The sequence below is a fragment of the Lactuca serriola genome, chromosome 8 (genome assembly GCF_051521515.1).
Source record: "Lactuca serriola cultivar US96UC23 chromosome 8, Lser_US96UC23_V15, whole genome shotgun sequence".
NCBI classification, from domain to species: domain Eukaryota; kingdom Viridiplantae; phylum Streptophyta; class Magnoliopsida; order Asterales; family Asteraceae; genus Lactuca; species Lactuca serriola.
The window spans coordinates 241073558-241092668 of record NC_136415.1 but is presented as its reverse complement, the minus strand read 5'-3'; the positions used below and the strand labels follow the sequence as shown (position 1 = coordinate 241092668).

Below are 19111 nucleotides of genomic sequence, written 5' to 3'. Positions count from 1 at the left end.
GTACTTTATGTATTGTAGAGGGTACCAATGTGTAATTTAGTCTAGTATATATATATATATATATATATATATATATATATATATATATATATATATATATATATATATATATATATATATATCCCTGTATCATTATTATTATAATACAGAAACACAATTATATGATAGATATGGTATCAGAGCTACTTTTGGCCTAACCCTAACTGCCGTCATTCCTCACCCATCTTCATCTTCCTTCCTCTCCTTGTCAACGACATCTTCATAACAGATGGCAACCATTGCAGCCTTTACGCAAGCAGAAAAGACCATCCATAATTCACACAAGTTTGGATTCAAGCTTTCCTCAACAAACTATAGATACTGGAAGACAAAGCTCCAGCCATTCCTTGTTACAAACAACCTGTTCTGTTCCGCTATGTTGATGGTACAACCACGTGTCCTCCGTCAACAATTTCGATCAGCACACCATCAAACAATAAGGATGCAGCGCCTATAATCACAACAGGAGTAAACGACTACACAACATGGGTTCTTAATGATGCTCACATAAGAATGCTTATTCTCTCCGCAATCTCTGAAAGTGCCTTTCAACACGTACAAGGCACAACATCTCGTGATCTCTGGTTAGCATTGGAACGAGCTTACGCCCCTCATACATCCTCCATAGAGTATACCCGGAAGACCCAACTTCTGAAACTTCAGATGAAACCGGATGAATCTTCGTCTGCCTATCTCACTAGAGCCCAGGAATACGCGGATACCCTAGCGAATATTGGCAAGCCCATGAAGGAAAAGATGTTGTCATGCTTCTCCTATCTGGTCTCCGCGAAGAATACAATGGGTTTAAGTCAACAATTCTCGCCCGTCAAACACCGATTGATTTTGTTGATCTTCATGCCCTCCTACTAGATCACGATTATATGATCTCAAAGTCATCCACAGAAGTCCCACCGGCACAAGCCTTCACTACCACCACGAGCATTAGAAAATCAGCGACAACTAACTCCTCTTCCTGTGACCTCTACCGAAGCTGTACAAGTTGTTCAACAATTAGCAGCCCAACTAGGTTTTCAACTTCAGCCGTTTGGCTCACCGCAAGCCAACTTCACAAATCGGTCAAATAATAGTCGGGATCGACCTCAAAACAATCGATCCAACAATCGAGGACGTGGAAACTACAACAACCGAAATCTAGATAATCGCAACCAATTCAGTTGGGCATCTAATCAAAACATTGTGTATGGCACATGTAACAGGTGTGGCGTCGGTCATCTACCGTCTCACTGCTCGAACCGGGACCCAAACACCATTCGACGACCGTCTGCAAATTTTACAGATTACAACTCACAAGCTTCAAACACTTGGATCACGGATACAGGTTCGAATCACCATGTTGCCTCCAATCTCTCCAGTTTTGATCACTCAGAAGCCTATTATGGCGAGGATAATCTCCATGTTGGCAATGGTACAAGTCTCCCTATTTTACACATCGGTTCTTCTAGCTTTCATTCACCCAACAAAACTTTTAATCTCAAAAGAATCCTTCATGTTCCATCTATAACACAAAATCTTTTTTCCGTTCAACAATTTTGTTTGGACAATAATGTTTATTTTGAATTTCATGCCAACTTTTTTTGTGTGAAGGACACTTCTACCCACAAGATCCTCCACACGGGGCCAAGTAATGGTGGTCTCTACTCTTTCAACTTCTCCAATGCTTAACCTAAAGTCTCTTTCTCTACATGTCGTGCGTCTTCCACTGTCTGGCATCATCGGCTAGGGCATCCACATCCACAACTTTTACATTCCATGTGTTCTAGATATTATTTACCCTTGTCAAACAATTGTTCTAGTGTTTTTTGTGATTCATGTTCTATTGGAAAATCCACAAAACTTTCTTTGTCATCTTCCAATATTAAAAGCAATAATATTTTGGATCTTATGTTTTGTGATGTATAGGGCCCTGCGCCTACTATTTCTACTGATGGTCATCGTTACTTTCTATTGTGTGTTGACCACTTCACCAAATACATGTGGTTTTTTCCATTAAAACAAAAATCAGACGTTTTTCATACCTTTAAACAATTTCTCTTGACCGTTGAGAGTCAATTTAACAAAAAGCTCAAAGCTGTCCAAACCGATTGGGGCGGTGAATTCTGCAACCTATCATCTTTCTTTTCCACTCTTGGCATCGCCCATAGACTCTCGTGTCCCCATACTAGTGAACAAAACGGTATTGTTGAACGCCGTCATCGGCACGTTGTTGAAACCGACCTTACTCTTCTTGCCAAATCTCATGTCCCACAAAAATTTTGGCATTTTGCCATTGACACCGTGACCTACCTCATTAATCAAATGCCTACTAAAACCAACTCTAATACCTCACCCTTTGAACTCGTTTCTCACCACCCACACGACTACTCATTTTTCACTACTAGAAAAACAGCCTTTTACGACGCTCATTGCGCGTCGTAAAAGGCTCAGACGACGCGAAAATGCGCATCAAGGAAGGCCCTGTCATAAAGAGAGACAACGCGCTTTTGCGCGTTGTCTACAGACGACGCGCATTTACGACGCTCATTTACGACGCGCAATTACGACGCCCTCTTACGACACGCAATGCGTATCAAGGAAGGCCCTGTCATAAAGGAAGACGACACGCATTCGCCTGTCGTAACCTTACGACGCGTGTATTAATGACACACAATGCGTATCAAGAAAGCCCCTGTCAAGAAAGGCTATGTCATAAATCAAGATGACACGCATTTTTGCGTATCATAATTTTAAATGTTTTAAAAAAATATTATTTATAGATTTACTTATTTTCAAATTAAATTTGTATTTAATGTTTCATAATAGAAAATAAAATATCATATACAAAAAGTAGAATCCATTGCATAAATTTAATGTCATACAATTTTATTTCTTACAATATATAAATTTGCATCTAATCTACTATGTACATCAAATTCCAACTAAGTAAAGTTGCATCTTGCCTTTCATAATTCTTAAAGACTAATGCTCCAAACAACTGATTATATGGATAAGCAGTTGTACATTGGCCCAACTCACTAAATAATGACTTAGCCAAATTCAACTCCAAGTCTTTACTGCATCTTGCTGATAATGCTGGAAGATTTAAATCAAGTGGCTTCATATTCCTTTCTTCCATCAACTTTACCTGATGCACAAAATACACAGAAACAAAAATAACATTGTAGAGGAAGGGGTAATTTAGGAAAATGTGAGGGGTATAATATAATAAGAATGCAAATACTTAATACCACTTTCATGCCATCATGGAAACCTGTTGTGCACAAAATACAATGAATCAAAACCTTATAGTTATCCCTACATATCAAATTACCTATTCAATAACATTTATTAGAAGAAATGACCTAAAGTGTATCAAATAGAACTCTCCCTTCCAATGTAACTTCTTTACTTTCCCTTTGTACCATACTGTCTGCGATGCAAAACCAATATTGGAAAAATTCAGCATTATGAAGACCTTTCTTTATCTTAATATAAAAAAAAACTAGTTATGTTTAATTCTGAATTTTGCTGAAATAAATCAAATGATATATCTTAACAAAACATTTATAAATCAAGTGGTTAAATAACTAATTTACTATATTACACAATAACAAAATAGACCACTCTCGAAGGTGGAAAGCTTTGTAGGATAGCACTCACAACAAGGAGTGATGGATTTAGGTAATATATGCATGCCCATTTTTAATTTAGAAGTGTGCACTCCACACTTGAACTCCCTGCCCCTTCAACAAGCAAAAATTATTTTTTTTTCAGTGAAATTTGCCTTGTGTTTCTATTACATTGCTACAGAGTTTTCAAATAGCAAGGATTTACAATAAACAAATTAATTCTTTCTATTTCTATTACAGCACAACAGTCAGCAGTGTACTATCATTAATAAAGTTTTTCTCCTATTAAGGCATTATCCTTTAAAAAACCACCAAATCCTATATTAGCATTGTATTTTTCTTATTAGGTACTTTGAAAAAGCCAGCCAATTAAAATTATAGTAGTGAAAATTGGGATGATAGATTTTTCAAAGTAGAAAGTAGGATTGTTTAATTAAGAAATGCATTGAAGTATGTTGGTATTTATCGCATTTAAGAAAAACAGAGACACCCAACTGAAGAGCAAAAAAAGAAATTAAGAAAGATGAGAGTGAGAGTGATAACCTGTGTTGCGACAAGATTGACATCGCCGTTCTCGAACATTAATGTGCCTTTGGGTTTTAGTAAGTTGGGTGAGCGACACCATTCAATTCAAGCATATTTTCTTTGTTACCTTGTAAACAGGCCCAAAACCACCTTGTCCAAGAATATTTTTTCTCTGAAAAGTCCTTAGTAGCCGCTATTATGCTTTCCAGCTCAAAATATGTGAAAAAGTTTATTACTTTAGTAAAGCTTATAGTTAACAGGGTATCAGGCAGGGAGTTTAAGCTTATGGGTTAGTGTGTACCTCAAAGATAAGTCAAAATAAAGTCTCGAGAAGAAGGATAAAAAGGTAAATGCTGTGAAGGGTATATTGGTCAGAATACTTTGAAGAAGGCAAGGTGTTGTTTGGCCTGAAAAAGATAAATACAAGGTTAAGCATGACAATCTGATTACACTGTAGGATTTTCAGATTTCATCACAATGGAAAACAAAGCTTGTTTTGCAATACCACCACCAGACTGAGGTGAAATCAAAATCAGAAACCTAAAAAAATCAATAAAGTAATATCAGAGCAGAAAATTAGATAAATACAAGATATTTTTGGAATAGATGAAATAGAAATGGATAAAATCTCAATGTTTGGGTGCACAACTCGAACAAGTTCCCCACATACTCTTAATGCCTCTACAGTAACTTTGTAATAGCGTTCACCAACATCAGATAAAACACGAGCAGAAATAGCCTAAGAGAAGATGGTATCATAACAGTAATATTAAAATCTAGAAATCCTAAAGTAATATTAACTTTCAGATGCAAAACATTATTGCTCTCAAGAAATAAGTGTACTTATTTCCTTCTGTTCATCTAATTTCCAGTCAAAATTTTCAAGTCTCTTTGTAGACTACATATTATTTCCAATCATAATTATAAAAAGTAAAACAATAATAAAGAAAATATTATAAAATTTATATATGGATTTGATATTGTACTTACAGCTAGTGCATTGGATACATTCTCTAACTGTTTCAGAAGGTGATGATGCTTTTTTAGCTGCATAAGATTAAGAGAAGAATTAAACATGTTCCAAATGCCAACAAAATTTGACAATGATACAAAACAAATATTATTAACTTGAAGATAACTTGCATAAACTAATTAGCTACTGAACAAGTGTGGGTTGTGAATATCCCAAGAGGGTCATCAATTTGTCTGAAACCCATGTCTTCAAGTCACTCCCCATTTCTCACTACACTCAAAAACATATAACAAAGTCGATTACTAATGGTATTTTATTTAATAAGATGATTACTAATGGTGTCACACACAAATAACAGTAAGAATGTTGGTAACACTAGCATGCTGTTTAAACTATATAAAGAAAAAAAATACATTTGATCCATAACTCATATGGTCAACCTTCTTCAACAAATGCATGTGCCCATATCCTTAAGGTTACTAAATATATTAGAAGGTGACGACACTTTCTTAGCTGCATGAGATTGAGAGAAGAATCAAGCATGTTCCAATTGAAGGTCTATGTAAACATGAATGTGAGTAAAATGTAAATCTTCTAAGAGGACCTGTAAATCACTGTTACAAGCCTATCATTTAATACAATATGGTTGTGATCATGAGGGGAGATCTTAATGTTAGCTCCAGAGTCTTCAATGAAGGACCTGTAAATGTAATAAGATATCAAAAATGTTATATGAACTGATTAGAAAATAACTCAATCTTAACTTAATGCTTAAGAACCAAAGATAGGTGCCTAATATTCGAGACTCAGGGGATCTCCAAACAAAAGAAAACGACTCACTAAAATTTTTCCTGCCTTAGAAGAGTCGGCCCTAACCTATTTATTGACTCTCCTAAACTGATAAAAAGGAAACTATATTCGTAAAGGGAAACCCTAACTGCATAAGGAAACTAGAATCAACTAGACAAATACTAAATAATAAAGATACTAGAATAATCATAAATTATAGACCCAATCCCACTTATCCGCTCGGTTCATATCAAAATGGAAGTTGTCACGAATTTAAAAGTACAAAGTAATAGATCAAATTTGGTGTTAGCAGCTTTCTTACCTAATCATGGATCCACCGTTTCCTATGATTCCACCACATGAGCTATTGGGTACAATTAGTTTGACCTTTGATCTTGGCTACCCTCATCACCATCTTCAGCATAAAACTATAAAAGAATATTTTGTAAGTTGAGTTACATGAGAGGCATAAACTATAAAATCATGTATACTCTATTATAAGAATTACCTCATTGAGCAGTTTAGTTAGGATAAGTTCAACAGCTTCAAGAACTTCATCGGTTGCTCTATACACCATGATAACCCTATCAGATGCTCTTGGAAAATACTCATAATTGCGTACTAACTGAATCCTTGCATTGGAAATCAGAAATTGTTGTTCCACCCTTTCCGATAATTGAACCAGCTTCAGCATTTGATGCAAGAAGCCTCAGATATGTTGTATCTATACCATCTTGAACGAAAAATGAAGTGTTACTAAGACATAAAGACTATGAGACTCAGGTTTCTATAATGTTTTAAAAAAAAGGTCATTTCATTAAAAACTCAATGCCTAGCAAGGCGCAAGGCAGGGGCAAAAAAGGGAAAAAAGAGGTTACCAATTCTGTTGTTTACAACTTACAGTGAAAAAAATTAATAATTATGTAAAAAATTAATTAATTAATTACCTAAATCTCATCTCCTATCTGATACTCTCTTTCACTACAGACACCATAATTCATCCTTCTGTAATGGGTTTCTTCACAGGGGGGTGTTCCAACACTCGGCAATAATTTTACTTCCAGAAAAGGCTACTCATGAAAATTATCTGTATCTTTTTTATTTTGGATCTCAAGAATGAAAAATAATAAAGAGATCTTTCAAATATTTAATGAACAAGTAGCAGCAAAACACTCAACCATGAGAATCATAGAAACTCAACAAAAGTCACATGAACCAAATCAAGAAAATAACAAAAATGTTAAGTAATCAAAACAACATGATGACTTGCATCATATTTAATAAAAAAATAGAGATTCAAATTGGGGAGATGTTGAAGAACAAAATCAAAGGATGAGAACATGTCCATAAAAATAGAATATTGCAAGGCCTAAATGTACAACAATTTTAATGCATCAGCTATAGAGTGTCTAACTAAAACACTTGACTTGTCCATAAAAGTTGAAAATGTTTCAAGTGAAAAAAGATAAATATTTATTTTATGTTTAGTTTAGGAGGTCAAAGGTAAATAGTGAGAATTGCAATCTAAACACATGAACATTATACATGGACAAGTAGCATAACATGAAAAACTGATTATTCAGAGTCCGGTCGAATGTTGTGCACCCTTGCCATTGAGAAAAGGAAATCAATGACCTGTGGTAGTCAAATAATAAATAGTTCAAGGTTATATAAAGTTTATTGGAGGAAATAGTTCAAGGTTATATAAAGTTTATTGATGCATATCCTGCAAGTGAAGACAAACGACTTCAGAATTGAAAAAGAGTAAAGTACCTTGACATGCCTGAAAAGATTGAATAAAAGCAATGAACAATCATCTGCTGTTAATATATTTGCATTGTTCCTCCAAACAAAACCAAAAAAAATCAAAGATTATTCTTAATAGATATTGTTAAGCAAAATATTAACAAAAAGAAACTCGCCTAGAATCAAAAAGTAGAGAAATCGACCTACACATAGGGATGCGCCAATTAGCAAATATTAACTTTTAAGCAACAACTTAATAAATAGTATAGTTGCTAAAGCTTCGACAATATGGAATATGATCATGCTAATATAAATCAACAATACCTTGCACGTGGCTGTTCAAGTAAGCTAACAAGAAAATCAAGCAATCTTTGGACTTTATATGCATCTGTATCAGTTAAGACAGATGGATCTAAAAGCCTTAGTTACTCAAGAGCATATGGAGACTGATATTCTCTGAATCACATCAACAGCTGCTCCAGACCTGATATTCTCTGCATCATATCAACATCTGGCTGTAAAATCAATGAGTGTAAAACTACAGTGATCTTTATCTAAAAATAAAGTACCCGCTCCCCCATTTAGAAAGTTAGAGACTAAAACTGCAGTGATCTGAATTTTACCATTCATAAACCAGCCACACAAAAGATCAACACTACATATGGCATTAGTATACTCAGACAACAATGCACGTAACTTAGCAGAACCAATGGATTTGGCATTTCAACAAATATCAAAAAAAAATTGTTAAGGGAAAGCGCCACTTTATTGAACTATGATCTCGAATTTCAGTAATCCCATTCAATCCATTCATGTAAACATTGAGTGCAAACATAGCAATGCATATGCATAGTCAAATGTAGTAATTTATTAGGACATATTTCTCAATAACTCCAAAATTGAAGCTCCAAGACTAGCAATTCTCACTTAAAATACAATAAATGATATGATAGAGCATAGATGATTGATTGATTGATTACTTACATGAATAAAAGCCATGGTATGATTGATATGAACAGGAACGTAAACAAGAATTTGACCGGAGACATTTCTACAAAGCAAATCCTCTTTTGTTCTACACCCTATTCAATCTGCTTCTTGTTGTTGATGATGAACAACAATACCTTTCACTACACATCATCATGAAAACCCTAAAACCACTGAAATCGAATTGAAGTCCTTTGAAGAAGAAAGAGATCGTAAAGGCTCATAATTCATAACAATTGGGGAAGGAAACCGGCGGGAATATTATTGAAGGGGAAGTAAAAAGGGTAAAAAAACGCACGATTTGTAGACCATTGAGACTGTCTAGACTCCACAGAAGAGCCCAAAATTGTGGTAATTCCTTTTTCCAGAGCAGGAACTTCAGAATCCAGAGAATCACTTCTTCGTTGAATTGTACTTAATGCATTATACTTTTTACGTTACCATATGATTAAGAGTAGAGCCTAAATTTATGGTAGTTTCTTTTTCCAAAGCAAAAGAAGAAAATCTAGAACACTAACGCATTAACACTTCTATCTAATGCATTGAATGTTGTACATTATTCTATCCAAATTTTGCTTTTTTTTTTGTTTACTGTGTGTGCAGAAGATGCAAGATTCTTAACCTCAGGCTTTTCTTGAACCAACTCTCCTTCTCTTTGTGTCAATTAACCTGATAAAGCTTCAACGTAACCATAAACATAAAAAATGAACATTTTTACATGTAAAACCAAGAAAAAACTATAACTGAAAGGATACAACTTTAGAGAGAAGTACAAATTTCGAATATAGAAAAACAACATAGGCCATAGACATCAACATTAAAAGGCCATAGACATCAACATTAAAAGGACATCGCTTAATTGAGACCAAGTACAGATTGCGAATGCAGGAAAACAACCTGGGCAAGAAGCATTTGAGACCAAGTAAACTTTAGTTGCTGTACGTTGAACTTGCTTCTTGAAAGAAACCCCCAAATATATTGCCTTAATTGTTGTACATTCGGAGACTGGGATCCTCCTCCAACCACCATCCTCCACCGCCTCCTCCGATTTTCATGGACCCGAGCCGCTACTCCAGCCTACGAGCGGAGCCCTCAAGTCAATCAAACCTCGGTGGTCTGGAATATCACATGATGCACGTCAACGAGGATGTGAGCCTGAAGCGGGCCCTCAATTCTAATCTCCACGCTGGAGTACTTGATCTGAGATACAAGCTTGGTTGCATTATTCATCTAGGATAAACAAAAGGGATTCGGTAGTGGTGGAGGCGAATTAGGGTTTAGAGAGAAAAGGAGAAGCAGAGAGTGAAGGTTGTCGGCTGGTGGAGAGGCTGAATTCGTTATTCCTTCCCAAACAGCAACAACGTGATCAGAGAACGAAACCTGCAATGAGGTCTAAGGTTTACATGAAAACCTAAAAGATAGATTCGTTTTCGTTATTCCTTCCCGAACAGCAACAACGTGATCAGATAACGAAAGCTGCAAATGAGGTCTAGGGTTTACATGGAAACCTAAAAGATAATGAAACACGAGGTTTTTAACTTTTTAGGATTTCATTCCCCCCCCCCCCCCCCCCCCCCCCCCCCCCCCCCCGCTATTAAAGGATGGAACGCGCGTTTCATTAAAGTTTATAAAGCGACATCGTTAGACGACACACATGTGCCCTCCGTGTTTTTTTTTTGTTTTGTTTAGACACTAATTTAAGGGCACGCAATAATGCGTGACCTAAATCTTTAAATTTTTTGAAGAAATGACACTTTTTTAACGTCACTCTCTTTTGCGTAACAAAAATCTCCGAGTGTCGTTGTTTGCGTCGTAAAATGGTCTTTTCTTGTAGTGTTTGCGTATATTCGGGTGTCAATGTTTTCCTCATTTACATCCATACAACAATCATAAAATGGATTTTCGCTCCACATCTTGTGTCTTCCTTGGCTACAGCCACTCCCATCATGGCTATCGTTGTTATGACCCTCTCGCAGAACGACTCTATGTCGTTTGCCATGTCCGCTTCAATGAACATTCATTCCCTTTTGTTAAACTGGCTCTTTCTCTTGAGCCCTCTAGTTTCACCGAACCCTACTACTCTTCTTATCCTACATCTCCTACTCCTTCACCATAAATACTCGATACCGACCACACACTGCCCCTTCACTCTCCTATCCACACTTATAGTCGTTGCACCCATACACATCCATCCACTTCGGCTTTCGAGTCTTATACTCAACCTCATACCGACTCTCTTCCCATCCCAACCCCTTTCACCAATACTAACTCATCTCCTGAACCCACTACTTCCGAACCCATGGTTCCCGATCCAAACACCTCCACCACCTCTTTTTCTAAGTCAAAACACACCTCTACTTCCCGTACCCGTCCTCCCAATCTTCGACAACACCCTAAACCTAGTCCTAAATACACTGCCTCCTCCTTTCACACTCAAACTTCCAATTCTGGTATTGAACCCACCTCCTTTGACATTGCCAATGCATCTCCTCAATGATTCTAAGCGCTGAATGATGAGTACTCGACCCTTATCCGGAATGGCATATGGTCGTTAGTTCCTCGTGTCCCGAACTCCAATGTGGTTGATTGCAAATGGGTGTATAAGGTAAAACGTGACCAAACAGGTGTCATTAAGCGTTACAAAGCCCAGTTGGTTGCAAAGGGATTCAGACAACAACCGGGTGTCGATTTTCATGAGACTTTTAGCCCGTTGTGAAAGCTACAACCATTCGACTTGTTCTTTCTCTTGCTGTCGCTCAACAATGGCATATGTGACAACTGGATGTACAAAATGCTTTTCTTCACGGTGATCTATAGGAAACCGTATATTTAAAGCAAACACAAGGATTTGTTGATGCTCAAAAGCCAGATCACGTGTGTCGTTTACACAAATCATTGTATGGCCTAAAACAGGCTCCCCGAGCATGGTTCCAAAGACTTTCTGGTGCCGTACAACGAATTGGTTTTCTGGTACCAAAACCGACTTGTCCCTCTTTATTTATGCCAAGTCGGGTACTCTCCTTTACATGCTTGTCTACGTTGATGATATTATTTTGACAGGTAATAATCCGGAAGCCATTAACCAGGTAGTTAAAAATCTCAGCCATGCCTTTGCCATTCAAGACATGGGTCGACTCTCTTATTTTATGGGGATCGAAATTCTACAACAAGGTCATGATGTTCTTCTCTCACAACAAAAATACATCCTGGACCTGTTAGAGCGCGCAAAATTGTCAAATGCAAATCCAATGCCGATGCCGATTGCCACGAATGCCAATTTGGCTCTTGGCGATAGCTCTCCGCTTGCTGTTCCGGTCGAGTATTGCAAATTGTGGGCGCCTTACAGTATGTTACCTTGTCTCGGCCCGACATCGCCTATGCTGTCAATAAAGTGTGTCAATTCATGCACTCTCCTATAGAAAACCACTGGTCTACCATCAAACGTATTCTCTGGTACTTAAAGGGAACCTTGACTTACGGTCTTCGCATCCACCAAAATTCAGGAACTTCTCGCCATGCCTACACTGATTCTACCTCTACTAACCTCAACGCCTTTTCTGATGCGGAATGGACTGGCTGTTCAGATGACCATCGATCCATGGGGGGTATGCTATATATATCGGATCGAATCTCATCTCCTGGTCCACGAGAAAGCAAAAGACCGTCTCATGTTCATCCACCGAATCTGAATACAAAGCCTTAGCTGATACGGTCGTTGAACTCACATGGTTACAAACCTTGTTACATGAGCTTCGGGTCCCTATGAAAAGAACCCCGACATTGTGGTGTGATAATCTATGTGCGATCTACCTGTCAGCGAATCCTATGTTTCATACGAGAAGAAAACATGTTGAAGTAGATTTTCACTTTGTCCGGGAAAAAGTCGCTCAAGGAAATCTGTCTGTTAAATTTATTTCCACAGATGATCAGATTGCAAACATCTTCACAAAACCATTGTCATCTCAAAGATTTTTAAATTTACGGAACAAGCTAAAGGTCTCATCCCGGCCTTAGCTTGCGGGGGGATATTAGAGTAGTACTTTATGTATTGTAGAGGGTACCAATGTGTAATTTAATATATATATATATATATATATATATATATCCCTGTATCATTATTATTATAATACAGAAACACAGTCATACGATTGATAATGGCAATTGTAATATATAAGCTATTGTGCTCTTGCCCTGCTACTTCTGTTACACTGACCTGCTGCATCCATCTGTTTTCATGTGCATGGATCCAACTAAGAATTGGGTAATAGATTCATTATCTATTTCTTGTTTTTCATGTAAAGGACAAAGATGATTGGGTGAAGGGTGAAAGGTGATGTTTGGTTCTTCTCTTGTGAATGAGAAACAATAACTTACATGGTTGCTCTGGTTTTTGGTGTTGTTTTAATTTCTTCCACATTCATTTTTTACCGGTTCATGTGATTTGATTCAGGGATTTAATTCGCAAGATTTATTTGAACAAGTGGGAGATTGCACATGAACAATTCTTATGAGGGGTGTAGAAGTAGGTACCTTTTAAATAACATTTGAAGGTGAAGACTTAACAGTCTCAGGGGGTAACAAACAAGTGAACAATTTAAATGGAAGCTGAGCTAGAAAGATTGCACAAACAGCAAACAGAAACAATCCATGAAGTTATTGGGTTACAGCGAGAACATATGGTAAGACACATGGTTATATGGAATCAAACAGAAAGCAGTCGAGCATAGACAGAAGAATATATATATATATATATATATATATATATATATATATATATATATATATATATATATATTGCTATTACTCTTTCTTCAATGTTTAAGACCATAACATTGTCATGCTGCAAGAATTTTGATGGGTTTGAGAGTTCCTGGGTGCAACATCTTGGTATTCAATTCAGATACAAGTTGATTGCATATACTTCTTGTTAACCTAATAATATTTTGGGCTTTATTTTGTATTGGGTTTTATGATTGGGCCTTTTCGCTAGGAAACCCTAATTAGCTTGTCTATATATTATGTCTTTCCTTTTCTTTGTATTTGTACTTCTCTTTGATAATAATATGAAACCCTATCCGTTATATGTATTTCATTTGTTAGTTTTCATGGTATCAGAGCTCGGTTGATTATCTGTAGTTTTTTTCTTTTTTTTTGGGGCGATTACTGTTCATCGACACTGTTCATCAGAGTTACTGTTCATCGATTACTATTCATCGACACTGTTCATCAGAGTTACTGTTCATCGCGAGGTTACTGTTCATCGATTACTATTCATCGACACTGTTCATCGTGCGGTTACTATTCACGGTTACTATTCATCGGTACTATTCACGTGTACTGTTCATTGTCACCATTTGCAATTTTGGGGTATGCCTTTTTTGCTCGTTTCTATATTTGGTTTGGTTTGATTTGTTCGTTTGTCGGTTTTGAGGGTTTCGTTTTCGTCTAGCTTTGTTGATCATTTTTTGCTACTACTCATATTTACTATTTGACTGATATTGAAATATGGCCCCAAGAGATGATTCTCTTCAGTCCATTAGTATTCAACTTGATGGCAAAAACTATGCCTATTGGAGTTATGTTATGAAAAATTTCTTGCGGGGCAAGACTATGTGGGGGATTGTTACAGGTGACAAGAAGAAACCAACAGACAAGAAGGCCGCTAATTATGAAACCTTACTGTATTCATGGGAGACTGATAACTCCAAGATCATTACTTGGATTAATAATTCTGTCATCCAGTCTATTGGTACTCAATTGGCGAAGTATGACACGGCAAAGGAGGTTTGGGATCACTTGGCTAGGTTGTATACTTAGTCTAACTTTGCAAAGCAGTATCAGTTAGAGTTTGATATTCGAGCCCTCCAATAGAACAATCTTAGTGTTCAGGAATTTTATGCAGCTATGTCGGATTTGTGGGATCAGTTAGCTCTTACAGAACCTGATGTGTTGAAGGCTTTTAAGCCTTATATTGATAGAAGGGAAGAGCAACGTTTGGTTCAGTTCTTGATGGCATTACGTTCAGATTTTGAAGGTCTGCGTGGATCAATCTTGCATCGTACACCTCTTCCCACTGTTGATTCGGTTGTTCACGAGTTGATTGCTGAAGAAACTCGTATCAAGTCCCATGCTGACAAAGCTCCCAAGACAGCCACTCCTGCTGTCTTTGCTGTTTCACAACGACCCCGATCTTCAAACCAAAATCGTCCTAGAGTTGCATTTGATGAGTGTGCTTTCTGTAAGAAGAAAAACCATTGGAAGGCAAATTGTCCTTTACTGACAAGCAAGGGAAATCAACAGCAACAACAAACAAGATCACCAGCATACTCTTAGTCTTCACAGCAGAACAAGTCTTCTGGACAGTCACGTCCCTCTTTTTCATCTTTTAGGCCAACACAGTACGCTGCTGCTACACCTTCAGTTGAGAATGAAACATATTTCACACCACCATCAGCCTTGGATCCACAGATTGTTGAGCAGTTCAGACAGTTCTTAGCTACCAATCCAACTGCCATGTCAGCTTCCATGTCTCATTTAGGTCTGTCTTCATCCAACACGTCAGGTATTCCTTCATCCTTGTGGATATTGGATTCTAGTGCATCTCATCACATGTCACCACATTTTTCATCTTTTGCTTCATTATCTTCTCGTACACCTGTCTATGTTATGTCTGCTAGTGCTACACCCATGTCAGTAGAGGGTGTTGGTTCTATTGTCACTCCTTATATATCTTTAACAGATGTGTATTACATTACTACACTTGCTTTGAATCTTGCATCGGTCAGTCAGTTGTGTAAATCTGGTTGTTGGGTCTTCTTTTCTGATTCATTCTGCTGTGTACAGGACATTCGGTCTCGGAGGGTGATTGGGATAGGCCGTAGACTTGGGGAGCTTTATGTCTTGGAGCAGCTACATGTTGCTGATGTTGCTGCATCTAGTGTCGATTTGTCGTCTTTTCGTTTAAACCCTTCATCATCTCCTTTTTATCTTTGGCATTCTCGTTTGGGACATGTTTCAGCGTCTCGTTTACAGTTTTTGGTTTCCACTGGTGTGTTAGGCTCTTTGAAATTTGATGATATTTCTGATTGTTGTGGTTGTAAACTGGGAAAATTTTCTGCTTTACCGTTTAATAAAAGTTTCACTCGTTCTGTTGCTCCCTTTGATATTGTGCATTCTGATGTGTGGGGTCCCTCTCCGATAACCTCCAAGTCAGGAGCTAACTATTATGTTTCATTCATTGATGATTACACTCGTTATACGTGGGTTTATTTTATGAAGCGCAGGTCTGACTTTTTCACCATATATAGTGAATTCAGAGCTATTGTCAAGACTCAACACTCTGCTGTCATAAAATGTTTTCGGTGTGATCTTGGAGGAGAATTTACCTCCAATGATTTTAAACAATTATTGGCATCTGATGGCACTATACATCAATCATCTTGTACAGACACTCCTCAGCAGAATGGTGTTGCAGAAAGAAAGCATCGACATCTCTTAGAAACTGCTAGATCCTTACTACTCTCTGCTCAAGTTCCCAATATGTTTTGGGGAGAAGCTATTCATACCGCTACTTATGTTATTAATCGCATCCCTACTGCGTACACTTTGGGGAAGTCTCCTTATGAAATGTTGTTTGGACAACTCCCAGATTATTCTTCATTACGAGTGTTTGGGTGTACATGTTTTGTCTTGAAGCTTCATGTAGAGAGAGATAAGTTGTGTTCAAAATCAGCTCTTTGTGTTTTTCTGGGATATGGTATTGGTCAGAAAGGTTATCGGTGCTATGATCCTTCAAATCAGAAACTGTATGTATCTCGCAATGTCACCTTTTTGGAGCATATTCCATTCTATAGCATTCATGTTCAGTCACATGATGCAACCCGAGAGGAGCTCTGTACTATTGATCCGTTTAGCATTGACATTGATGATCCACCACATGTCACTGATCCACCACTTGCTGCTGATCCACCACATGTGGCTGATCCAACACCTATCGTTGATCCTCTGCCTACAAATCATCAAGACCCCCTTCCATCGAGACCTTATCGTAATAAGAAGTCCACAAAGCTTCCTGACTTTGTCTATTCCTCTTACTCACAGGCTTTTGCCTCTTTTATTGCTAATGTACATCGTCTCTCTGACCCAACATCCTATAAAGAGGCCATTTCTGATCCCCTTTGGCAAACCGCTATGGCTGAGGAACTTGCAGCTCTTTATCAGACTCATACATGGGATCTGGTTCCGCTTCCACCTGGAAAACACACGATTGGTTGTCGTTGGGTTTATAAAATCAAAACAAAGTCTGATGGATCCGTTGAGCGCTATAAAGCCAGACTTGTTGCGAAAGGGTACGCGCAAAAGTATGGTATGGATTATGAGGAGACGTTTGCTCCTATTGCAAAAATGACGACTGTTCGCACCTTGATTGCAGTCTCTTCCATTCGTCAATGGAAGATTTATCAAATGGATGTCAAGAATGCTTTCTTGAATGGCGATCTTCATGAAGAAGTATACATGTCTCCTCCTCCTGGTATTGCTCACCGACCAGGTGAAGTTTGTTGACTTCGGAAGGCTCTATATGGCCTCAAACAAGCCCCTCGTGCTTGGTTTGAGAAATTTTCTACGGTGATTACTTATCTTGGTTTTCAACCAAGTAACCATGATTCGGCTCTATTTATTCGATGTACGAATGTAGAGCGGATTATTCTTTCCTTGTATGTCGATGACATGATTATTACTGGTGATGATTATGATGGTATAGAGTCTTTAAAGCGTGATTTGGCTCACCGTTTTGCTATGAAAGACTTGGGATTACTTCGTTATTTCTTGGGGATTGAAGTTGCTCAATCTCCAAAGGGTTATCTTTTATCTCAAACGATGTATATTTCAGATTTGTTTGAACGTGCACGACTCACGGATAATCGAACAGTTGATACGCCAATAGAGAGTAATGCAAAGTACTCTCCAACTGATGGTGTCCCATTATCAGATCCAAGTCTTTATCATACCATTGTTGGGAGTTTGGTTTACCTGACTATCACTAGACCGGATATTGCTCATGCAGTTCATGTGGTTAGCCAGTTTGTCACTGCTCCTACTACTGTTCATTGGGGAGCTGTTCTTCGTATTTTGAGATATTTACGTGGTACTCAGTTCCGCACTCTTATGTTTCCTTCTTCATCCTCTCTTGAGTTGCGTGCCTATAGTGATGCAAATTGGGATAGTGATATTTATGATCGTAAGTCCACTACTGGGTATTGTGTTTTTCTTGGAGATTCATTGATATCATGGAAAAGCAAGAAACAAGATGTTGTTTCTCGATCTTCTACAGAATCTGAGTATCGAGCCATGGCTATCGCCACTTGTGAGATTGTTTGGTTGAGATGGCTTCTTGCAGATATGGGTGTTCACATCTCTCAGCCTACCCCTTTGTATTGTGGTAACGAGAGTGCGATAATGATTGCCAAGAATTCAGTGTTTCATGAGCGCACAAAGCACATTGAGATTGACTGTCATTTCACACGTCATCATCTCCAAAAGGGCACTATCTCCCTTCCTTATGTTCCTTCCTCTTTGCAGATTGTTGATATTCTTACGAAGCCGTTGACTGCTCCTCGATTCCATTTTCTGTCTGACAAACTCTCAATGCTTATTGCTGTTGCATTGTGAGTTTGAAGGGGGATGTTAACCTAATAATATTTTGGGCTTTATTTTGTATTGGGTTTTATGATTGGGCCTTTTCGCTAGGAAACCCTAATTAGCTTGTCTATATATTATGTCTTTCCTTTTCATTGTATTTGTACTTCTCTTGGATAATAATATGAAACCCTATCCGTTATATGTATTTCATTTGTTAGTTTTCACTTCTTTCTTATTGTGTTTGCCTTTTCAACTTTTCTACTTTTACTCTTAATTCGTCTTGACGATCAACAACAATATAATTGTAATATTAAGGACTCATTCACGTTACATACCTTGGTCTATTTATCTAATAGTTGAGTTTAGGTTTCCTATAATTTTTAAGGGATAGTTACTTGTATGTATCTTCAATGTCACTTTACTCTACTTTGATCCCCCTTTGTTACCCAAGGCTGAACAAAATAGGTCAAAGTGTATTTGGCAGACTCTATTTGGCATACATTAGACTAGATTGATGCCAATGGGGCAATTTTTATTTATTTATTTATTTATTTGGAACGGCAATCTATTCTATTCTACTCCTACACTACTTCTAAATCTCCACCTATGTCCCTTGCAAGACTTGAACCCTCGACCTCAAGGAGGGATGACAACACCGGATACCGCTGGGCTAGAACCCTTTACTATTTTTCATGCTCATATACATTGCAAGTTATATGATCGTTTTGGATTCAATTCCCATGTGTTGAAAAAAAGGCACGGACACATTGCTTCCATTCCATCTTCA

The 19111-nt window shown here is 37.6% G+C and overlaps 1 protein-coding gene and 1 long non-coding RNA gene across 29 annotated transcripts; one reads left to right on the top strand and one right to left on the bottom strand.

Annotated features, from left to right (window-relative positions):
- Positions 1 to 2873: 2873 nt before the first annotated feature.
- Positions 2874 to 10233, bottom strand: LOC145065603 (uncharacterized). Of its 28 annotated transcripts, none has more exons than XR_013688461.1 (11): positions 8683 to 10233; positions 7726 to 8192; positions 6900 to 7587; positions 6461 to 6685; positions 6275 to 6380; positions 5181 to 5863; positions 4861 to 4929; positions 4696 to 4730; positions 4492 to 4597; positions 4209 to 4399; positions 2874 to 3466 (listed from the first exon to the last, which is right to left on the bottom strand). It is a non-coding gene; the product is annotated as an uncharacterized LOC145065603 (long non-coding RNA). The 28 variants fall into 28 exon arrangements; XR_013688463.1 differs by having other exon boundaries at positions 4209 to 4391; XR_013688487.1 differs by having other exon boundaries at positions 2874 to 3181; positions 3285 to 3307; positions 3399 to 3466; ... (1 more) ...; positions 5181 to 5237; positions 5334 to 5863.
- Positions 10234 to 14190: 3957 nt separating this feature from the next.
- LOC145067965 (uncharacterized) lies at positions 14191 to 14502 on the top strand. The gene has a single exon (XM_079014982.1). It carries the CDS (start codon positions 14191 to 14193, stop codon positions 14500 to 14502), a length of 312 nt encoding a protein of 103 aa, XP_078871108.1.
- The last annotated feature ends 4609 nt before the right edge of the window (positions 14503 to 19111 follow it).

What these genes read in the sequence shown, in the direction of transcription:
- LOC145067965 (XM_079014982.1), top strand. Translation starts at nt 14,191, where the DNA reads ATGGCCCCAAGAGATGATTCTCTTCAGTCCATTAGTATTCAACTTGAT.